The sequence below is a fragment of the Lethenteron reissneri genome, chromosome 28, assembly GCF_015708825.2.
Source record: "Lethenteron reissneri isolate LAM-NWPU_2019-01 chromosome 28, ASM1570882v1, whole genome shotgun sequence".
NCBI classification, from domain to species: Eukaryota; Metazoa; Chordata; class Hyperoartia; order Petromyzontiformes; family Petromyzontidae; genus Lethenteron; species Lethenteron reissneri.
In genome coordinates, this window is record NC_083806.1 from 4,249,560 (window position 1) to 4,273,029 (window position 23,470).

The window sequence follows — 23,470 nt, forward strand, 5'->3', positions numbered from 1 at the left end:
AATACAGCCATGATTCCTTGCGCAAAAGGTTTCAGTTTGGTGTTTTAACATCTTTACCACCTGCTATATTATTTGGCAGAAAGTGTAAAACCTATGCCTATGTTCAGCAGAGGACAAAAAAAACCCTTAGGCCCCCCCTGCGAACAGTCGCGCCGCTAAACGCTTTCCCCGGGAACCGCATCACAAGCCCGCGCGCCACTTCCCGGTGTTAACCGTGGATTGTGGCGTTCTGTTATATTATTTTCAGAGTTCATTATGTAAAGGGTGTCTTCAGATTTTTTTTTATTTTTACGTGTAACTGAGAGAGGCACAAGAGAGAAAATATCGGCGACCGGCCAAATGATAAACTCGCACGCCGGCGGCGATTCTGCAAAGTTCACCTGGGCTCGGCCACGGTGATGACAACAAGAACAGCAACAACTACAGCGTGACAGCTGCTTAGCACACAACAACACATGAACATGACACAGCACAACAATATCAAGGTAGCAGACGTAGTTGCTGCTCGCAGCAGACATCGCAGCTATCGCGATTTTCACCTGAAGACGAACGCTCGTGTTGCGTTCGAAACGTCGCGATTGATTTTAGTTCTACCTACGTGACATTACCGAAAGAACCAAAGAGTAATGTCAAAGCAGCATAACAATACAACACCGCAACAGCACAACAACAACAACAGAACAACAGCACGACAATGCAACATGACAGCAAACACAACAACACCATAACGGGTCAGCGGCGTGCGCCGGCAGCTTCAGCCGATAAATCGTCACAAAGCGAAGTGACCCCCCCCCCACCACACGGTTGCAACCGCGTGCCAACGTCGACTCAACGTTGGCACGCGGCGGCGGTGGCCATCGGTGTCGCGTCACGTGTCGTTCGGCGCGATGTTCCGACGTTTCGCTCCTCGTGCCGGAGATCTTAGGGGCCGTCCATAAATGACGTCATGCGATTTTGGACAATTTTTTACCCCCCCCCCCTCCTCGTCACACGGCGTCACAAAAAGTCAGACCTCCCCCTCAAATATGACGTCACAAAGCTCTGCCCTTCCCCCCCCCCAAAACCATATTTCCATTTTGAAAATAAAACATGCTTCAAATCGCTTTAAACTATTGTCATAGTAGTGCGTATTTAATGTGGTGTTGCACTCTGATGTTGTAGGAGTGTTGTTATAACAATTCTATATTTATTTAAAGTTGTGCATTTTGATGTGACGTCACATTTCTCAAAACCCCCCCTCCCTCAAACTTAATTTGGAGCTTTCGTGACTGCAGGAATTATTCTTTGGTTCTTTCGGTAAAGTCACGTATAAAGATAAAATAATACCTCCCCCCTCTCATCTCACTCAACTCCCTTCCCCCCTCCCTCGTCACACATCGTCACAAATGTCTGACCCCCCCCCCCCCCCTAGGTGCGTGACGTCATTTATGGACGGCCCCTTACGCTTTTTCTTTTAAACAACCGAATTGAGCGGCTGGACCCTTCCCTCCCTTCCGCCAGCGGCTCCCGGCAGACTTGACCGGCACCACCACCAGCAGCACCACCAGCAGCAGCACCACCAGCAGCAGCAGCAGCGGCAGAACCATCGTGGGACCGCGTGAGCGAGTGAGGCTGGGCCGGTGACCCCCCCCACCCCCCACACCCCCCACACTACCCCCCCCCCCCCCCCCGTAGTTGACGGACCGACTCCAACAACAAACAAACGCACGCGCGCTCCGTTCCTGTGGGGCGACATCTGCGTCAATCACAGCGCTCGCTCCGGGTGGAGACCGAGCACCACTTCATTGTTAACGACGCGGGCCGCTGGCCAATCAGGATGAGGAGTCGAGTTTGGGGGAGGGGTGCAGGTGACATCTCGCTCTACTCCCCTCCACGCACTCTCCTGCCTCTCCCCTCTCACCTCACTCTACTCCCCCCCATGCACTCTCCTCCCTCTCCCCTCTCATCCCACTCTACTCCCCTCCACGCACTCTCCTACCTCCCCCCTCTCATCTCACTCTACTCCCCTCCACGCACTCTCCTGCCTCTCCCCTCTCATCTCACTCTACTCCCCTCCACGCACTCTCCTATCTCTCCCCTCTCATCTCACTCTACTCCCCTCCACGCACTCTCCTGCCTCTCCCCTCTCATCTCACTCTACTCCCCTCCACGCACTCTCCTATCTCTCCCCTCTCATCTCACTCTACTCCCCTCCATGCACTCTCCTCCCTCTCCCCTCTCATCTCGCTCTACACCCCTCCACGCACTCTCCTGCCTCTCCCCTCTCATCTCACTCTACTCCCCTCCACGCACTCTCCTGCCTCTCCCCTCTCATCTCGCTCTACTCCCCTCCACGCACTCTCCTATCTCTCCCCTCTCATCTCACTCTACTCCCCTCCATGCACTCTCCTCCCTCTCCCCTCTCATCTCACTCTACTCCCCTCCACGCACTCTCCTGCCTCTCCCCTCTCATCTCACTCTACTCCCCTCCACGCACTCTCCTACCTATCCCCTCTCACCTCACTCTACTCCCCCCCATGCACTCTCCTCCCTCTCCCCTCTCATCCCACTCTACTCCCCTCCACGCACTCTCCTGCCTCTCCCCTATCATCTCACTCTACTCCCCTCCACGCACTCTCCTATCTCCCCTCTCATCCTCACTCTACTCCCCTCCACGCACTCTCCTATCTCCCCCCTCTCATCTCACTCTATCCCCTCCACGCACTCTCCTACCTCCCCCCTCTCATCTCACTTACTCCCCCCACGCCCTCTCCTATCTCTCCCCCTCTCATCTCACTCTACTCCCCTCCACGCACTCTCCTACCTCCCCCTCTCACTCTCGCTCTACTCCCCTCCACGCACTCTCCTACCTCCCCCTCTCATCTCACTCTACTCCCCTCCACGCACTCTCCTATCTCCCCCCTCATCATCTCACTCTACTCCCCTCCACGCACTCTCCTATCTCCCCCCTCTCATCTCACTCTACTCCCCTCCACGCACTCTCCTATCTCCCCCCTCTCACCTCACTCTACTCCCCCCACGCACTCTCCTCCCTCTCCCCTCTCATCCACTCTACTCCCCTCCACGCACTCTCCTGATCTCCCCCTATCATCTCACTCTACTCCCCTCCACGCACTCTCCTATCTACCCCCTCTCATCTCGCTCTACTCCCCTCCACGCACTCTCCTATCTCCCCCCTCTCATCTCACTCTACTCCCCTCCACGCACTCTCCTATCCCCCCCCTCTCATCTCACTCTACTCCCCTCCACGCACTCTCCTATCTCCCCCCTCTCATCTCACTCTACTCCCCTCCACGCACTCTCCTACCTCCCCCCTCTCATCTCACTCTACTCCCCTCCACGCACTCTCCTACCTCCCCCTCTCATCTCACTCTACTCCCCTCCACGCACTCTCCTATCCTCCCCCCTCTCATCTCACTCTACTCCCCTCCACGCACTCTCCTATCCTCCCCCCTCTCATCTCACTCTACTCCCCTCACGCACTCTCCTATCACCCCCCTCTCATCTCACTCTACCCCCTCCACGCACTCTCCTATCCTCCCCCTCTCATCTCACTCTACTCCCCTCCACGCACTCTCCTACCTCCCCCCCTCTCATCTCACTCTACTCCCCTCCACGCACTCTCCTACCTCCCCCCTCTCATCTCACTCTACTCCCTCCACGCACTCTCCTATCCTCCCCCCTCTCATCTCACTCTACTCCCCTCCACGCACTCTCCTATCCCCCCCTTCATCGCACTACTCCCCTCCAGCACTCTCCTATCTCCCCCTCTCATCTCACTCTACTCCCCTCCACGCACTCTCCTATCCTCCCCCCTCTCATCTCAGCTCTACTCCCCTCCACGCACTCTCCTACCTCCCCCCTCTCATCTCACTCTACTCCCCTCCACGCACCCTCCTACCTCTCCCCTGTCATCTCACCACTATCATCTGCTCCGATGTACTTGTGCGGCGATGGGGAGTTCTGGACAACGCGGTGTATAAGACCACTCGTCACTGCCCGCTTCGGCCATCCACGCAATGCCGTTGTGCGACTGTTTTTGTACAAAGCTCATTGGCATTCACCTACAGCCCAAAATCCACTGCTGGACTACGACGAACCGTGACGGCCTTGTGCTGTGCGCCGCCCGAGTTCGCGATCATAAAACAATTAGTCAGTTTCGCTAAATCCGAGCACGTCACAGACTCCTTTGTTATTGTTATGATGGAGGCCTCCCCACGCCGTAGAGGTTGAGTAACCACACATCACTGCGCTGGTCAGTGTGGGTTGGTGAAGATGGGGTGGGTGGGGGGGACCAGCGTGTTGCCCGATCTCATCGGATCTCAGAAACTGCGCTCGGTCACAACTTCCTATGGGTCTCTGTGCGAGTCTGTGGGTCTCTGGGCGAGTCTGTGGGTCTCTGTGCGAGTCTGTGGGTCTCTGGGCGAGTCTGTGGGTCTCTGTGCGAGTCTGTGGGTCTCTGGGCGAGTCTGTGGGTCTCTGGGCGAGTCTGTGGGTCTCTGGGCGAGTCTGTGGGTCTCTGTGCGAGTCTGTGGGTCTCTGTGCGAGTCTGTGGATCTCTGTGCGAGTCTGTGGGTCTCTGTGCGAGTCTGTGGGTCTCTGTGCGAGTCTGTGGGGTTCTGTGCGAGTCTGTGGGGCTCTGTGCGAGTCTGTGGGGCTCTGCGCGAGTCTGTGGGTCTCTGTGCGAGTCTGTGGGTCTCTATGCGAGTCTGTGGGTCTCTGTGCGAGTCTGTGGGTCTCTGTGCGAGTCTGTGGATCTCTGTGCGAGTCTGTGGGTCTCTGTGCGAGTCTGTGGGTCTCTGTGCGAGTCTGTGGGGCTCTGTGCGAGTCTGTGGGGCTCTGTGCGAGTCTGTGGGGCTTTGTGCGAGTCTGTGGGGCTCTGCGCGAGTCTGTGGGTCTCTGCGTGAGTCTGTGGGTCTCTGTGTGTGAGTCTGTGGGTCTCTGTGTGTGAGTCTGTGGGTCTCTGTGCGAGTCTGTGGGGCTCTGTGCGAGTCTGTGGGGCTCTGCGCGAGTCTGTGGGGCTCTGTGCGAGTCTGTGGGTCTCTGTGGTTCTGTGTGTGAGTCTGTGGGTCTCTGTGCGAGTCTGTGGGTCTCTGTGTGAGTCTGTGGGTCTCTGTGCGAGTCTGTGGGGCTCTGTGCGAGTCTGTGGGTCTCTGTGGTTCTGTGTGCGAGTCTGTGGGTCTCTGTGCGAGTCTGTGGGTCTCTGTGCGAGTCTGTGGGTCTCTGTGCGAGTCTGTGGGTCTCTGTGGTTCTGTGTGTGAGTCTGTGGGTCTCTGTGTGAGTCTATGCCATAGAAATGTGACGACATATGGAGGCATGGCACAGAAACAGTGGGCATGGTTTATGTTGTTTACTTATTTATATATAGACAGAGGCTCAATGCAGCTTCTCACCTGTCATGCCAAGCAGCTGGGAGGGCAAAGGGAGAACTTGCTCGGAGCATACTTGTTGTCCGTGAAATTGACACAAAGGCTCGCTCGCTCACTCACTACATTTTGTCGGTCACTCTTTCAGTCACTTGCTCAGTCTCTCACTCACCCAGCCAGTCACTCACTCAGTCACTCATCCAGAGAGGATTGGTTTAGCGACTGGCGGGGTGGCAGCCTCGATCGGACATCCCTCGTGGCCCCGCGGCCAGCCACGGTGATGAATGCCACATTGAGACATTTTTTTCTCTCCCGTGGGTACATTTGTCATCTGTTGCCGCTGCTTTATGGGAAAGCGTTATAATTACGTAATTTCTTTGAGTCTCAGAACTCTACGCTGGAGGTGGCCTGGCAGTCTGAAATATTGGGCCCCGCACGTGCAGACGCACGCACCGGCGGACAGAGAGAGACACAGATAGGCGGGCAAACGCGGACACACGTGGGATCGCAACGACATCGCAGCTGCCTCTCAATGATCGCAATGAAAGTGTCAATTGGCGGGTCTGTACCAGAGGCACGGGCTCGTAATTTGCGCGAAATTCGCGGCCAATTTGCGGTCCTTTGGCCGATCGCAACGGGCCACTCAGCAGCCCCTGGCTCGCTCCCTGTGTGTCAGCGGCGCCGAAAGACGTATGAGAAAAAAAAAACTAAAAACTCTCTCTCCACGATCACAAAAATAAAAAAGTGACAAACAGGGCATACGGACGGGGGGGGGTAAAAAAAATAAAAACCCTCGGCCGCGAGTGCGCACGCGCGCGTGTGTGTTTTTTAAAGGGAGATAAAGCGGCGCTATTTATAGGGGCTTTGGAAAAAAACATGGGAAAAGTGGAGGAAGTAGAGAAAGTCAGCAAAAACTGTTTATTCTCTGTGACGGCCCGAATTCTCAAGCAGCGAAAGATCAGGCACACACACACGTACACACAGATAAAGATCCTCCATATAGCCTTAACCGACTGTTGAGGCAAGTGCTGTTAACGAGCACCAATGAAGGCTGGCGCGGCACACGAAGGGGTGGGTGGCCAGCACCATGCCCAGCTGCCTTTGTCTTCCCTTGTGATGATATTTACGCAGTCGACCTAGGGGAGGCCCAGGACCGATTCGGATAAGTCGTCACCGGTGCTGGCTGCGAGCGAGAATCTAACTCGAGTCGCCGGGTTCGTAGCGCAGCGTGCTAACCGCTACACCACCACTCCCCACACACACGTGCACGTACAAGCACACAAACACACAACTGCACATGCACGCGCCTACGCTCAATCACAGTAACAACCGACATTCATCCCCAAATAGCGGTGATGTCACCACGCCGCTTGTGCCAGGCTAGGTACACGCGCAATCACCTATCCACATCGCAAACAGGCAATGTGATCCTCATTGCAGGTGTGCAGCACCTTCGTTAATCCACTGCTCGATGAAGGTCTCCCCCGACACTGTCAAGCGCAGGGGTTGTTCGACCATACTTCACCATGCTGCTCAGTGGGGGTTGGTGAAGTTGGGGTGCGCCCAGGGCTGTGAGCTGCGAGTCGGACTCAGGTCGGCAGGGTTCGCAGCGCAGCGTGATAACCGCTGCACCACCGCTCCCACACCCCCCCACCAAATCGCCCGAGCTCTTTCTCTCTCTCTCTCTCGATTGCTCTCCATTATCATGATGACATTTTATTCATAACCCTTACATTTGTTACAGTTGAATTTGTTGCATTGCAGGATCGTGCGAGATGGCGTCGCTTCTGGGCGGCTTTCACCCAGCAGTGGATTGACCGTGGCTGACGATGCCGACGACAGTGCCGGGGATGAAGTGTGCCCCCCCGCCCCCCGCTGTAGGATGGCACAGGCCCCTAAACGCTTTTTGCGCTGCCCACAATGCCGAGCAGATTCCGCGAGACGATAGCGGGGTTCTTTTGCTGTTGCTGCTGCTGCCAGATTCACGTCGGGCCCCGCGGGGAACGTGCCCGAGCAGAAAACATCTCACGAGTCTTTAACGTCCCGCCAGCGAACAGTTGCTGATGTTTCCCAGTCGCACTCGAGCAAAGCAGCAGCGTTTCCTGCCTGCTTAAAGCAGTCGCCCGTTCATCATCATCATTATTATCATCAACCGACAAGATGTTGATCGATATTCTCAGTCTTACGCGTGCGCAACAGCAACCGCCGCACATCTTTAACGCCACGGGCCGCGTCTTCCTCCGCGTGTCCTTACACGTGAGATTACAACACCGCCCCGCACCCCGCGCCCCGCCCCCCCCCCACTTCCCGTGCCATCGTTAATAATTAGCGGCGTGGATTCCCGGGCGCGCTGCCACAAGAGGGAACCGAGCGGCGTGAATGTGGCTGGAGCCGCGGAGCGCGACATCAATCACGGGGCCTCCATTCACAGCGATGGCCCCAGCTGCGCGAGGCAAGACGTGGGACTCACAAAGGATGGCGCTCCCCTCTCGCGCCGCCACCACGACAGCCCAGCCTCCCACCCACCCACTGGTGCTGACTCACTGATCACTGATCACCACCCACCACCACCGCCACCCACCACCACTGCCGGCACCACTGCCGTAAACGAGCCCGAGGCCCCTTCTCGGGACCGAGTTGGGAGAGGGGCCAGCCCTCATAGCTTTGGTGGGGGCTGGAGAGAGGCTAAATCCATCCGGCGAGCTGAGTCCGATCCCCCAGCCACAGCTAACGGCTCACGTCGGCGGCACGTGACATCCGAACGAGGACCTGAGCCGCCTGCTCCTCACAAACAACAACAACAATACTGACCAGCGCGGTGAAGTACGATCAAGCAACCCCCAGGACCGACACGGCTAATGGGCGCACAGGGCTGAATTAACGTCGCCGGTGAGAGGGCGCTTAGGGTCGCCACCTCTGAAGCACAAGCACTCGTTATCCGAATATGGGATCGCAGAGCTTGGGCAATTGTTGCCGGCGAATGGTTCTAGCCGCCTGTGGCCTCCTGCGCCTCCGTGCAAAAAACTGTGCGCGTCGCATATTCCGCAGCGGTTCGATCTCCAGTATTCTTGAATGATGGCGCGATATGAAAACACAAATGGGTCGTATCCGAGAGGGGAGACCTGCATGTGAAAGCGTCGCCTCGAGTGGTGGCTCGTCGTTACTCTGACGCGGCTGACAACAACTGGGAGTTTTGATGTCCCGCGAAGACTGAGAGATTTCCCAGGGCAGAAACTGCTGCTGCTGCCTCCTCAACACCTGGACAATCCAAGGAAAACCAGGACAGGTGGCAACCCTAGCGGGAAGATGGGGGGGGGGGGGGGCGGGGTTGGGGAGGCTCGGGGTTACATGGTCATCGGTCATCACCACTGGGGGTTCCAACCACACTCAGGGCCCCCTTTTTCCCCATGAGCGTCGGGTTCCCCCCCACCCCTGCCGCCCCCACGACCCGAGGGAGACTGTGACCCAATTGCTGAGTCAGCACCGATGGAGGCCTCGGGCTCGTCTCGCTGTGCCAGCCAGCGTGGCCGCTCACTCGTGTGGCACGGAGAGCGGGGGGGGGGGGCGGCTGCTGAGAGACTTTTGGGTAACAACGTGGGGGCATCGAAAGTGGGCGCTCCTATCTCGTGCTACCACTGAAGACTCGGGCGAAAGTGATTGAGCCGTTCAATTGCTTTGTCCGAGAGTTGGTGAACTGTGGGTAGACCCACTCGCCCGCCCACTCATCCATACACCCACGCAACCAATCACCTACCCACAAACCCACCCACATGCCCACGCACCTGCCCACGCACCCACGCACGCACCCACCCACGCACCCACCCACCCACCCATCCACCCACGCACTCACCCATCCACTCACCTACCAACCCACCCGCCGCCTCCACGTGTACATTTGGGGCAGTGCAACTTTATGTGGTCCATGGTTTGGAGTTCGTAGTAGCAGTCGCACTCAGCAGAGAGAAAGTCGTTGACCATGGATTGACACCGACCACAATTTTACGAGATCCAATTGCACCGCTCCATCTCCACACACACATTCACACCGATGAGGAAAGTGTTGTTAGCGAGCGCCTATTAAGGCTGGCACGGAACATAAGAGAGGAAAGTGGGGTGCGCCACGCACGGCGCCACCTTTGTCTCCCCAGTGCTGATGTTTTCACATCGCACCGAGTGCTCACTGTAAGGGCCGAGCCGACCTAGCGGAGGCCCAGTATCCATTCGGGCATCACTCGCCACCGATCGTCAGCCGTGGTCCAGACAATCGAACCGAGGGCCGTAAGTAATCATAAACAACGAGCCTTTTGCCCGTCCAAGGACGGGTGTATTGCAGTAAATCTGAAACTTGCAAGCGAAAAGCAGACCGCGGCACGATATATATTCATTGCATCAATGCGCGTGCAGTTTGTACGGGCGCGGTGACAGACTTATTTCATGTGAAGGTGATAATCCCTTGTTCATCATGACGTCCTTTTTACTTTGATGTCTCAACAGCGTCACGGAGATCACGTGACGTGAGGGTTCTGCCTTTGTAGTGACGGTTGTAAGTTGACGCCGAGGAGGGGGGAGGAGGCGCCTCGGCCCCCCATGTGGAGTGACGTCACCCGCTAATTAGGATATTTTGCGCCCGGGGACGAACTATAAAATTGGCGCACCCCCCCCCCCCCCCCCCCGTTTAATCACATTTTCCTATTACATCGAATAAGGAACAACAATTTTAATTTTAATGAAACATTGTATTTAAAGAAGCAAATTTATAGAAATTATATTACATGGCTCACTCAGTCACTGTCGTAGACTGGTTTGACATAGTCTACAAAAGATTATTTTTTCTTGATTTCACTGTCGCAAACTGGTAATCAATCACGTCATCAAAATCTGTTTTTTCCAATGTTTCTCTTTCAACGCTAAGAAGAGCAAGATCGCTGAGGCGATCTTGTCCCATTGAAGCACGCAGATACGACAAAATAAGTTTCAATTTGCTGAACGACCGCTCACAGCTTGCAATTGAAACTGCTATTGTTAATAAAATTTGCAGTGAAATTCGGAAATATGTCGTCTCCATAAAACACAATAAAACCAAGAAGATCCAAAGGAGTTTCTGGTAGAACTTAATTCCGGTTACTGAGCAGCATTTTGCAATCTCTAATTTCTGTGAAAAGTTCGTGGCCATTGATGTCGGTGTCATAGAAATTTCCAAAATCTTTGCAATTTGGACGAATTGCATCGACATCTGTGTCGGATAGAAGAGTTTTGACGTCCAGCAGAAATCAAAATTTTGTGTTCAGGTCTTTTAGTCGTAAAAACCGTGTTGACATCTGTTGAAGTCGATAAAATACGCTCTTATTAACGTGTACAATTTCTTCTTCTGCTGAAAGTCCTGCATCTCCTGCCAGTTCTCCTGGCATCTTCCGACGTCGCCTAATTCTTCTGTCCACATCGATCCCCCAGGCTGTGCATCTTGTTTTGCCGTTTTCTACAGCAACTTGGCTCAAATCATCACGAAGCTTGACAAATTCATGCTCCAAAGATTCAAGATCAGTTGCTGCTTCCTTGAAATTCATAGTAGGATCCTATAAGCGCTTCTGAACACGATCAATTTTTCCAAGAATGACATTCCAGAAATGTAATAAAACTATGAAGTTAAAATTTAATACGCATGCCTGTAACTGTTCTGCATCACTTCTGGTTCCAGGCGTCATAGTTACGTCCTCCGATAATTTGTCTACTAGTTCATCCAGTCCTTCATAGATAGCTTTAACAGCTTCTGATCGTGCACTCCAGCGTGTTTCAGGCCGTCGTAGTTTCCGCCACCAAAAAACAGGCCAGTGACTAAGGCTGAAAGACTGCGCCTGTCTGTTGTTTGGGACGTTCTTCCATGTAAGTTCTTAATAGGCGCGCGTACCAAAATGTAATTACATGACATGTAGGCTGTGTGTGGCGGGATATATAAACTTTGAGGTTGAGGTGTAGATTTGTGCAGTAGTTTCAGGCTGCCGCGCCCGCCGCAATAAGTTATAATGTGACGTTGTAAGCCTCATTTTGGCGCCCCTTTACCTTGGCGCCCGGGGACACATGTACCCCCCTGCCCCCCCCCCCCCCCAGCTACGCCTCTGGTCCATTTGGAGGACGTCACCTGCTCATTATTATTAATGAGGGGGGCTGTTCGATGTGGAGTGGCGTCACGTGCTCATGATTATTAATGAGGGGGGAGGGTGCTCCATGTGGAGTGACGTCACCGGCTCATGATTATTAATGAGGGGGGGGTCCATGTGGAGGATGTAACCTGTTCATGATTATTAATGAGGGGGGCTGGTCGACGTGGAGTGACGTCACGAGCATTGCACACAGACATTCTTGGCTCATTATATTTTAGGTAATAATCATGGTGGGGGGGGGGGGGTGTCCATTTGGAGGATGTCACCTGCTCATGATTATTAATGAGGGGGGCCGTTCGATGTGGAGTGACGTCACGAGCATTAAGGACAGACATTCCTGGGTGCTGACAGTCGGTATAATTATCTAAACCAAAAAAAAAATCTACGAGTGAAACTCAAGTGATGTGACGTGTCCAGGCGAGGTGCACTTGGAGGCCACGTGTCCGCGCGTAGCTCACAAAAGCACGTGGGCGCACGCAGACACACGGACGCCTGCGTGCAGGCAAGGACACAACACAAAGATCCCCCTCCTATAGCCTTCAATAGACTGTTGGGACAAGTGTTGTTAGCAAGCACCTCTGCATGACGACACAGCAAACGAGGGGGTGGTGATGTTTTACACACCGCGCTGGGTGCTATTGAAGGCCGAGTCGACATAAGGGAGATCCAGGACCGGTTTCAATATTCGCCACTGTTATTGCTCACGAGTGGGTCACTGGGTTCGTAGCGCGGAGCGTTAACCACTGCCACATAAACCACGCGCACGCGTTCGCGCACACGCACGCACACACACGCGCACATGCTCGTGTAGTTTAATCTCAGCGGTATGTAGGTCATTTTCAGTTTTTTAGGTCGGCTGAAAGAAAATTTCTGAATGCTCTTTGCTTTGGGTGTCAACGCAAGTCAAGTATCAGGTTCCAAGTTGATTTCGTGTGACCAGGTGAGAATTCTAGCGAACAGGATAGAGTCTCGTTTGCAAGACGATAAAATTGTAAATGTATAAAATAATGAGAACAACAGTAATATACTGTACAGCAATGAAGCAAATATAAATCGGAACAAAAAAATAAAATCAGGACATATTTGACCATCTAATTGTAAAAACTAAAACTACTTTTATTTTGCCAGCTAAGGCCCACTGAGCTATGCAGCTCTTTTTCAGAAGCGACCTGGCCACAAATGATAGCTCAACGAAGTGGCTTATCACATGGAAATGTATCGCAAACCAATACTCTTAATTTATTGGGCTGATGCTTACCCGCAGAATAATCCATGCGAGCATGGGGATAGGGACACGCAAAGTCCAAATATACAGCAGGCGTCAGGGTCGGGATCGAACCCACGACCTCCTGTGGTCCAGGCGAGGTAGTCAACATCTCACCACCACGGTGCCCTATCGTGCCTCATTGGCACGGTCAACCCTCCTCGCTCAGGGCGCGACGCCGGCGCCACGACCCACCCGCCCGTCACGGCGCCACAGCACCCGTGTACCGGGACACGGCTGTGGGACACGGCTGTGGGACAAGGCTGTGGGACAAGGCTGTGGAACAAGGCTGTGGGACACGGCTGTGGGACACGGCTCGCCAACCACAGGTCGCGGCGCCACTGCATTCACCGCGATGGTAAATAGACAGAAATGGTTCGGGGAGGTTGGAATCGCGGTCCCAGATCGTGACGGTGAATCGGCGCGTCGCGACACGGGTACACGGCAGCATTCCGCCGCCAAGGACACCCACCGCTACGGTGGAGTTCGGGTGCCGCCCGACGTTCCGTTCCACCACCCCGCGGAATGGGCGGAGCTCAAGCCGACTGAACGAACCGCCGGCCAATGGCAGACTCGGAGGCGGGGCCGGAGGGATTTCACAACGACAACACGAACCGAGCCGGGCGCGGCAAAACCCTCCGGCAGATGGGCGGTCACGAGCCTCGCACCCAGAAGTGCACCGGCGCCCCCTCCCCCCCGGGTATGTCCACGAGTGCAGAGTTGCCGCGACCTCACCTTCCCGTCGTCGGGAGCCGGTGCCGTGACCGCGGTGTCCTCCGAGGCTCCGCTTGCCGGCGCCAGCTGCTGCTGCTGCTGCTGCTTACGGTTCCCGGGCTGCCACTCCGCCGGTTTGTCCGGTGCCTTGGGTTTGGCGACGGCCTTCGTCGGCGGCTGACTCTGGTTGAGCAGCGCCACGCCGCCACCGGTGACGACGGTGGCGGCCGGAGCGCCACGTCGAGCGACGGGCGACGGCTCCGCTCCGACGGGCGCCAGCGGCGGCTGCTGGGCACCGTCGGGCGACCCCGTGGGCGTGCGGGGGCAGCCCTCATCGCTGCGCTCCGAGTCGCTCGACCCCGCGCGCTTGAACCGCTTGGCGCAGGCGGCGCCGGGCGAGCCCTTCCGGCAGGGTGCGTCGCGCCGGATCTTCCCGCCGCCGCCTCCACCGCCACCGCCGCCGCCGCCGCCACCGCCGCCTCCGCCGCTTCCGCCGGAATCGGCAGAAGCGGCGCTGGAGGGCGGCGAGGGCGAGCAGACCGACGAGGAGGTGGACGCCGCGGCCGCGGCCGCCGCTGCGGCCGCGGTCACGGCGGACGAGGCCGAGGTGGACGACGCGGCGGAGGAGGCCGCGGTGGACGACGCGGCCGACGAGGTGGAGCTGGAGGAGTCGGAGGAGTCCGAGTGGACGCTGTCGCTCTCCCCGTCGCCGTGACGACGGCCCTTGCGGGCCCGGACCCTCGGCAGGCCGTCTGCTTCCGGGTCAAGCCGTGACTTCAGCGTGGAGTTGTCCACCATTTTACCACGAGGATCTGGGGGCAACGGGGGAGGGGGCGAGGGGCGTTGGCCACCACCGCTCGCGCGGCCGGCGCGACGGACGGCGCTGCTGCGCACCACTGGCGCGCGTCGCGCTGCTTCCCACTTCATAGGAACCTGCGGGTCGCTGGCGAGGTACGACCGTGGTGCTGTCACGCAGCAACGGCCCCGGTGTTTTGTCGGGGGATCTTTGAATGTCCACTGCACGTGAAGCGGACGGTGCGTCGTGTTTCACGGGGAGTGCGCACGGCAGGATTAACCAGGGGCGACCGCCGGGCTCAAACAGCATCCCTCCGCAACAAGCATCACTCACCCCGACACTCACCCTGACACCCCAACACCCCACTCACCCCGACACCCCGACACCCTAATACTCACCAACACTCACCCCAACACTCACCCCGACACCCCAACACTCACCCGACACCCTAATACTCACCCCGACACTCACCCCGACACCCCAACACCCCACTCACCCCGACACCCCGACACCCTAATACTCACCAACACTCACCCCAACACTCACCCCGACACCCCAACACTCACTCGACACCCTAATACTCACCGCGACACTCACCCCGACACCCCAACACCCCACTCACCCCGACACCCCAACACTCACCCGACACCCCAATACTCACCCCGACACTCACCCCGACACTCACCCCGACACTCACCCCAACACTCACCCCGACTCAGCACTCACCCAGCCGCCCCACCGCACCAACACTGCGATACCTCTAGACCTCCGTAGAGCACGCTAGATCCATTATTGCCTTTGCTAGAAACAAAATCAATTCTTACCGAATCGATAACTGCACTCTCCCTTCTCCCGCTCCTCCTCCCCTCTTCTCCTTCACTCCCGCCTGCCCCCCTCCACCTCTTCCTCCTCCACCTCTTCATGTCTCCTCCTCCTGTATTTAATCTTCTCTCATCACCCTTCTCGTCCTCCTCAATTTCTTCCCTCTCCTCCCCAACTCCTTCAGTCCTCCACCTCCTCGCACCTCCTCAACCTGCCGTGTTTAAAGGGGGCCCCCTGAGGAATTGGCCACGAAAAAAAAACGAGCGCGCAAAACAACGGACGCTGCAGGGCTCACATTAATTGCGAGTCAAGCTCGCACATTTTGGAGGAAAATTACGGCAACAAAAAACGCAATGTAATTAACGGCCCTTCAGCGGAGTAAAAAATAAAAACCCCACGATGTCGAAATTGAAAGAAAGCCACTGTCTGAGAGTTCAGGCCACGTAAGGCACGAGGCCTCGGACCGGGCCGCGTTATTCAGATCTTTTTTTTTTACTAAAAGAATTAGACAATTAATAATGATAGAATGTTAAATACACAATTCGTAACAGGGGCAGAGACCGCTCGCTCTTGGGAACAGGGAGAGAGACAACGGCAAGTGGGAAGGCAGCCAGAACCGGCGCTATCGACAATTGCCCAAGCTCTGCAGTCCTATACTTTTGTAATGTTTGGCCACCTCCACTGACGAGGAAAACGGAGTACCAGGAGAAAAATCAAGCATGTGTGATGGGGGGTTAAAACTTAATACTCCGTGCGGATGTAATACAGATGGAATATTAGCCCAATTGCTGTACTGCCATTGTACCATTGTACCCTGGCAAGCCAGGCGGTGTAGGGAGGAAGTTTCCCACGTGTGTGTGTGTGGTCCACCAACGCTCACTGTCCCCACAGCACTGGGGGGCAGGGGGGGGGTACAGGTCACGTGCAGTGGTAGCCACCGCCGTTTTTTTGTATTAAAAAAGGATGCGAATATGAAACGTAAACATTGTCCCGGCGACCGTTTCGGCCACGATATTATTTTTTTGCTGCGACCCAAGGCTCCACGGAGCGCGTGATGGTCGGTCGGCTCAGAGCCGTGGTTTTGTTGTGCTCGGAGAGGGGGGCCACCCCCCCACCTCTCCCTAACGGTCGGCCGCATGCGATTAAATGTTTTCAAAGTGAGAGGTGAAACCGATGGGGCCCACCTCACAGAAGAGGAGCGGGAGGACCGTGACAAGTCGCACAACGACGACGACAACGAAAGGAATTCGTACATCGCCGCCTAAAACCGCCCACGGTTTCCACCACCCGCGTTGGCGCTAACGGATCTCGCCGATTGAACCCGAACACGTTCCGGCCGAACCGTGTCCCGGAGAGCCGCCTAAGCGAGGCGGTTCAGGCTGGAGGCACGGATCCTGTGCGGGAGGGACATTGTGAACGCGCTCGGGGAAACGTCGGGCGCCACCGTTGTGGCCTTACGAACGCAAAACGCACAACAGCAAAACGAATGATTTCCATTGAAAGCTTTCGTGACTGCAGGGATTCATCTTCTTGGTTCTTTCGGTAAAGTCACGTAGAAGGGAAATAATAAAATAATAAGAATAAAACATAATAAAATAATTTTCACGACGTTTCGGCCACAACGCAAGCAGCCGTCCTCAGGTGAAGAACAGGTCTGTCAGAAAGACAGCGTCTGAATGACGCTATCTTTCCGACAGATCTGTTCTTCAGACAGCCTTCCTTCTGCTTTGCTAATGCCGCGTCGACTGCAGGCGTGGACACGTGATCTCCACGGTGGTGTGGCCTTAGTCACCTGGGGGCGTGGTGGGGGGGTGCACGTGGTTGTGATGGGGGGGGGGAGCCGCCATAGCAAAACGGTGGAGAACCACTGACCAACCACCTCTTCCAGGTCTTGTGACGTACCGACCGAGCAGGGTGATCACAACGGGAGGAGCTGCGCTGGGCCTCTCAAGACTGCTGTCGTCTGCCAGCGGGGAGCCGTGTCGCTGTGCGTTGTCCCCGCTTGGGTCATTTTCGGCGTTTTTTTTGCCAAAATTTGGAGCCTTACGCCGGCACACAGCGGCCTAGTCTTGCGAACGATGTCACGGAGATTCTTTAACGTCCGCCGCGAGCCAAGTAGACAGCTCCGTCTGTCGTAGGAGTCGTCGTATTATCGTGACTATTACACAGACCACAGTGTTAACCAGGGCGGCCTCTGGAATCGAACCGCGAACCCCTGCAACGATGTGCTCGTGCGACGGGCGGCGCCTATTCGTATTCGCGTGGTCACTTCTCACCGGTTGACATTAACCGGGGCGGCTTGCTGGAACGTCAGCGGCGAACCGTTGGCAACGAGCGGCGAACGCGCCGGATTGCCGCATCACCGCCCCCAACCCCCAGAATCCGGACGGCAGCCGGCCACAGACTCCGGGAGGCCGGGGCCAAACCTTCCCCGACGAAGACGCTGCCTTAAAACGTTCGCGTGATTATTATGAGATCTTCATAAAAATAAAACACACACACACACAATCATCGCAGCTGTGTCACATTTATCCCAAACACAATTAATGCCGGTCACCTCCCCGCACGCGCGCATTCATCTTCATACCACCGGCCCCCGCGTGCTCTAATTTTAATGCAAAAATCTATTTTTCATTTGCGCAAGAACGGCCGTGAATATTGAGAGGCGATCGCGGGCGGAGAGCGCGTGAGCGCGCGCACCCAACGCGCCACTTGAACGCGATGCCACGTCTGCAATAAAATCCCGTTGATTCAAAAAAAATTATGTATTTTTTTAAAAATTGTTATTTTTTTTCTTTAAAAAAATAAAAAAAATCCAATTCTATCCCCTGCTGGCGTCACGCCACGCGACGACGGAAACCGCGGGGGGCGGGGGGGCATCGCCCTGCCCGAGTAGAACGTCACGCGAAAGGAGATGTCAAAGAGCTACTTTTGAGACCGCTGGCAAGTAACCGCCGGTGGACCGCACACGGTCGGTCGGAACGGCGACACTTTCCCACCGAACCCTGCGACAGGGTCACGTCATGCACGTTGGACTTCTTTCGCGCCGTGTGTAGCCGGCCGTGCAGCGTACGCAGCCCACCGTATGAATCGGAGACACCGTCACGCGGTCTCTGTTGCTCGGATTTCTATTTACTTCATTGCCGTACTGATTTTTTTTTGTCGACCTAGGTTATTCTTGCAAATGAGATTATAATGGTCTCCCCCCTTGAGCTTTTGCCTGGTTCAACAAAATAAACTTGAGCACTCAGATACATTTTTGTGGCATGACAGTCGAAATTATATTTAATGTTTTCATTTGAAGGGCTGAAACTTTGCTACAGTTAAGTGTTTGGGCTTCGCTTTTTGTGCTTGCACGTGGGGGTATTAGAAGGCTGAAGAGAAGGATCGCAGATCAAGAAAGAGGGCGCTGACTTAGGAGGAGCAAGATGAAACGGGATGGGGGGGGGGGGCGAGATGTCGTAAGTTAGGGATGAGACATCAAAGAGGGGAGAGATGGGAGGCGAAGGATGAAGGAGTTCTGGGAAGAGCGGCAGAATGCTGATGAGCGGCAAGATGTGGTCGCCGCATTAAGTCCACAAATGACCATAAATCAAGTAAGAAAGCCGACAAGATGCCTCCCTTCTCACATTTGTCTCCCCGCATTCAAAACAAACTCGTTTTTTTAACACATCCCATCAGCCACATGGCCTAACTTCTGGAATTAAAACATCTTTTTTTAGCAGCATTGGTTTAACACAAGCAAACTCTGGACAGGGTTTTGGCATTCAGTGCCTCATCAGCAGAGTCAGAATGGCTTGAGCTAATTAACGGAACGTTCGTACTCAAATTTCAAAATGCTGTTGATTCTCTCTTCAACACACCGGTGGGCTAAAGAAGCGAATTATTTTGTCCTTTGAAAAACGTGACATTTGTTTACTGTTTGGCCGTGTCGTGTGGTGGAAGGTTACGACGACACATTTACAAATAACGCGATCTGACCCAAAAACCTATATTATGACTAATATTGGTCGCGAAAGCCTACGTGTTAAAACGGAAAAATATAAACGCCGCCCCTATTGTGTCAAGAAATCACGCGCGGTTTAAACGCCGCGATGCGATTACGAGGGCTGTCTCGCCTCGTGCATCTCGTTTTTTTACAGAAGGGCGACGGGCAGCAGGAGGAGGAGGAGAGTCTCTACACACGCAGCGACACCTTCCACACCACGTGCAGCGCACAAGAGTCACGACCCCCGCTCGGGGTGGACTCCCCACTTCCCATCTTTATTGACGGCCCGAAACCGCCGGTGGAAATTCCACATTCCCATGGCAGGGGGGCCATTGTCTCTGTGTTATGATCGCTGCGGTTGCTTTTCAGTTTTCCCCCTAAAATATGATCCCCAGATTGTGCTGTTGGCATCATCTCATGAAGACGGAGAGTCCGAACGGCACCCGGAAGCGAACATCAGAAAGCTTCCGTTGAGGTCCCTCATTTAAGGGACACTCTGTCCTGCACACAGTATGGGGGGCAGCCGCTCCCCCCACCCACTCTGCTACCGAGCGTAATGTCCATGCGGTGACAAGTCAAACCGATAAGTTAATCCTGCAAGCTGAAATTAAGTGCAGAGCCAAACGTAACGTGACGATTGTATTGCGTGCGGTTATTCGGTGGCTGGGCACTCTTGAGAACGCGCTTCAATCACCTGGATTTGAACCCAGGTATTTCAATCACCTGGATTTGAACCCAGGTATTTCAATCACCTGGATTTGAACCCAGGTATTTCGGCGGTGCTGGCTCTGCGCTCCGAGCCAAACGGTGGCACATGAGCGCTTGACCCACTGCGCTACCGCTCCACCCCAAAAAAAATGATGACTTTTTTTTTTACCCAAAAGCAAACCATAGATCACATCTCCTGAGATGCCCTGCAGCACCACAATGCACTCCTCAAAATTTGGCAAATGCCAAGACCAGAAGCGGTGGCCTGTGCACAATATTGAGAAAAGACTGTACATGTTGGACAGGAGACATGACGAAGACGAACACCCAGCTGATGATGATTATTAAAAATCGCAATAATCCTGCTGCTGCTGATTCTATTGACAATGGCTCTGCTGCTGCTGTTAATAAGCACGCAGTTAATGCTGATCATGATGACAATTATGACGATACTACTATTGTAAATACGAAGACAAAAGAAACCCCTATAGCATTCACAACATTTTGGGGCAAGTGCCGTTGGCGAGTAGCTATGACGGCCGGCGGCACACGATGGGGTGGGTGGCCAGAACTACGCCCAGCCGCCTTTGTCTCCCCACTGCTGATATTTTACACACCGCACCAGGTATCAATTTAAGGCTGAGCCGACCTAGGGAAGGCCCAGGGTTGAGTTCAAATAATCATCCACCGTTGTTGGCCCGGAGCAGGAATCGAACTGGGGTGGCCCGGTTCGTAGTGCAGTGCGCTAACCACCGTGCGCTACTACACACAGACGTACAGACACAAAGACACACGCAGACTCGCATGGCCCACACGTGGAAACACACCGATACACGTGACACGCAGACACATGGAGCACCACATGGTACACACACACACACACGACTCGCGCGCACACACACACACGTGCTAGAGAAGGTATAGAGTGGAGAAGGGGGGGGCTAGAGAAGATATGGAGTGGAGAAGGGGGGGGGGGGGCAGCATCGTAATTGAGCAAAAACTAAAATAAGGCGCCGATTGCACCACACGCACCCAGAGAAGATTCTCCACGTGGTGACGTCATGGATACGGTTGCTAGGAGACCGGGACATGACCCCTCCCCCCACAAACCTCGGTACCCAGTATGCACACACACACACACTCACACGTCCCATCACACACACACTCACACGTCCCATCACACACACACTCACTCACACGTCCCATCACACACACACTCACACGTCCCATCACACACACACTCACACGTCCCATCACACACACACTCACTCACACGTCCCATCACACACACACTCACTCACACGTCCCATCACACACACACTCACACGTCCCATCACACACACACTCACACGTCCCATCACACACTCACTCACACGTCCCATCACACACACACTCACTCACACGTCTCATCACACACACACTCACACGTCCCATCACACACACACACTCACACGTCCCATCACACACACTCACACGTCCCATCACACACACACTCACTCACACGTCCCATCACACAAACACACGTCCCATCACACACACTCACTCACACGTCCCATCACACACACTCACTCACACGTCCCATCACACACACACACACTCACACGTCCCATCACACACACTCACACTCACACGTCCCATCACACACACACGTCCCATCACACACACACACTCACTCACACGTCCCATCACACTACACACTCACTCACACGTCCCATCACACACACACACACTCACACGTCCCATCACACTCACACGTCCCATCACACACACACACACTCACACGTCCCATCACACACACACACACTCACACGTCCCATCACACACACACACTCACACGTCCCATCACACACACAATCACACGTCCCATCACACACACACTCACTCACACGTCCCATCACACACACACTCACACGTCTCATCACACACACACTCACTCACACGTCCCATCACACACACACACTCACTCACACGTCTCATCACACACACACACGTCCCATCACACACACACTCACTCACACGTCCCATCACACACACACTCACTCACACGTCCCATCACACGTCCCATCACACACACACACTCACACGTCCCATCACACACACACTCACACGTCCCATCACACAGACACTCACACATCTCATCACACACACACACTCTCACACGTCCCATCACACACACACTCACTCACACGTCCCATCACTCACACTCACACGCCCCATCACACACACTCACACGTCCCATCACACACACACTCACACGTCCCATCACACTCACACGTCCCATCACACACACTCACACTCACACGTCCCATCACACACACACACACTCACACGTCCCATCACACACACACTCACACGTCCCATCACACACACTCACACTCACACGTCCCATCACACACACACTCACTCACACGTCCCATCACACACACACACACTCACTCACACGTCCCATCACACACACTCACTCACACGTCCCATCACACACACACACTCACTCACACGTCCCATCACACACACACTCACTCACACGTCCCATCACACACACTCACTCACACGTCCCATCACACACACACTCACACGTCCCATCACACACACACTCACACGTCCCATCACACACACACTCACACGTCCCATCACACACACACACTCACTCACACGTCTCATCACACACACACACTCACTCACACGTCCCATCACACACACACTCACACGTCCCATCACACACACACTCACTCACACGTCCCATCACACACACACTCACACGTCCCATCACACACACACTCACTCACACGTCCCATCACACACACACTCACACGTCCCATCACACACACACTCACTCACACGTCCCATCACACACAACTCACTCACACGTCCCATCACACACACACTCACTCACACGTCCCATCACACACACACTCACTCACACGTCCCATCACACACACTCACACGTCCAATCACACACACACTCACACGTCCCATCACACACACACTCACACGTCTCATCACACACACACACTCACTCACACGTCTCATCACACACACACTCACACGTCTCATCACACACACACACTCACTCACACGTCCCATCACACACACACACTCACTCACACGTCATCACACACACACACTCACTCACACGTCTCATCACACACACACTCACTCACACGTCTCATCACACACACACTCACTCACACGTCCCATCACACACACTCACACGTCCCATCACACACACTCACACTCACACGTCCCATCACACACACACTCACTCACACGTCCCATCACACACACACACTCACTCACACGTCTCATCACACACACTCACACGTCCCATCACACACACTCACACTCACACGTCCCATCACACACACTCACACGTCCCATCACACACACACTCACTCACACGTCCCATCACACACACACACTCACTCACACGTCTCATCACACACACACACTCACTCACACGTCTCATCACACACACTCACACGTCCCATCACACACACTCACACTCACACGTCCCATCACACACACACTCACTCACACGTCCCATCACACACACACACTCACTCACACGTCTCATCACACACACACTCACTCACACGTCCCATCACACACACACTCACTCACGTCCCATCACACACACACACACACACGTCTCAT

At 54.8% G+C, this 23,470-nt stretch overlaps 1 protein-coding gene across 4 annotated transcripts in view; it reads right to left on the minus strand.

The window, feature by feature from the left end:
* Positions 1-23,470, minus strand: part of KDM2B (lysine demethylase 2B) — an 88,468-nt gene that overhangs the window by 54,145 nt on the left and 10,853 nt on the right. For 3 of the 4 annotated variants that reach the window (XM_061561845.1, XM_061561844.1, XM_061561847.1), the window contains exon 3: positions 13,524-14,314. In XM_061561845.1, coding sequence (XP_061417829.1) covers positions 13,524-14,314 — 791 coding nt within the window. Of the gene's footprint in view, positions 1-13,523; positions 14,315-15,122; positions 15,372-23,470 lie in introns of those variants that run through there. The other variant, XM_061561848.1, reaches the window with a different exon arrangement.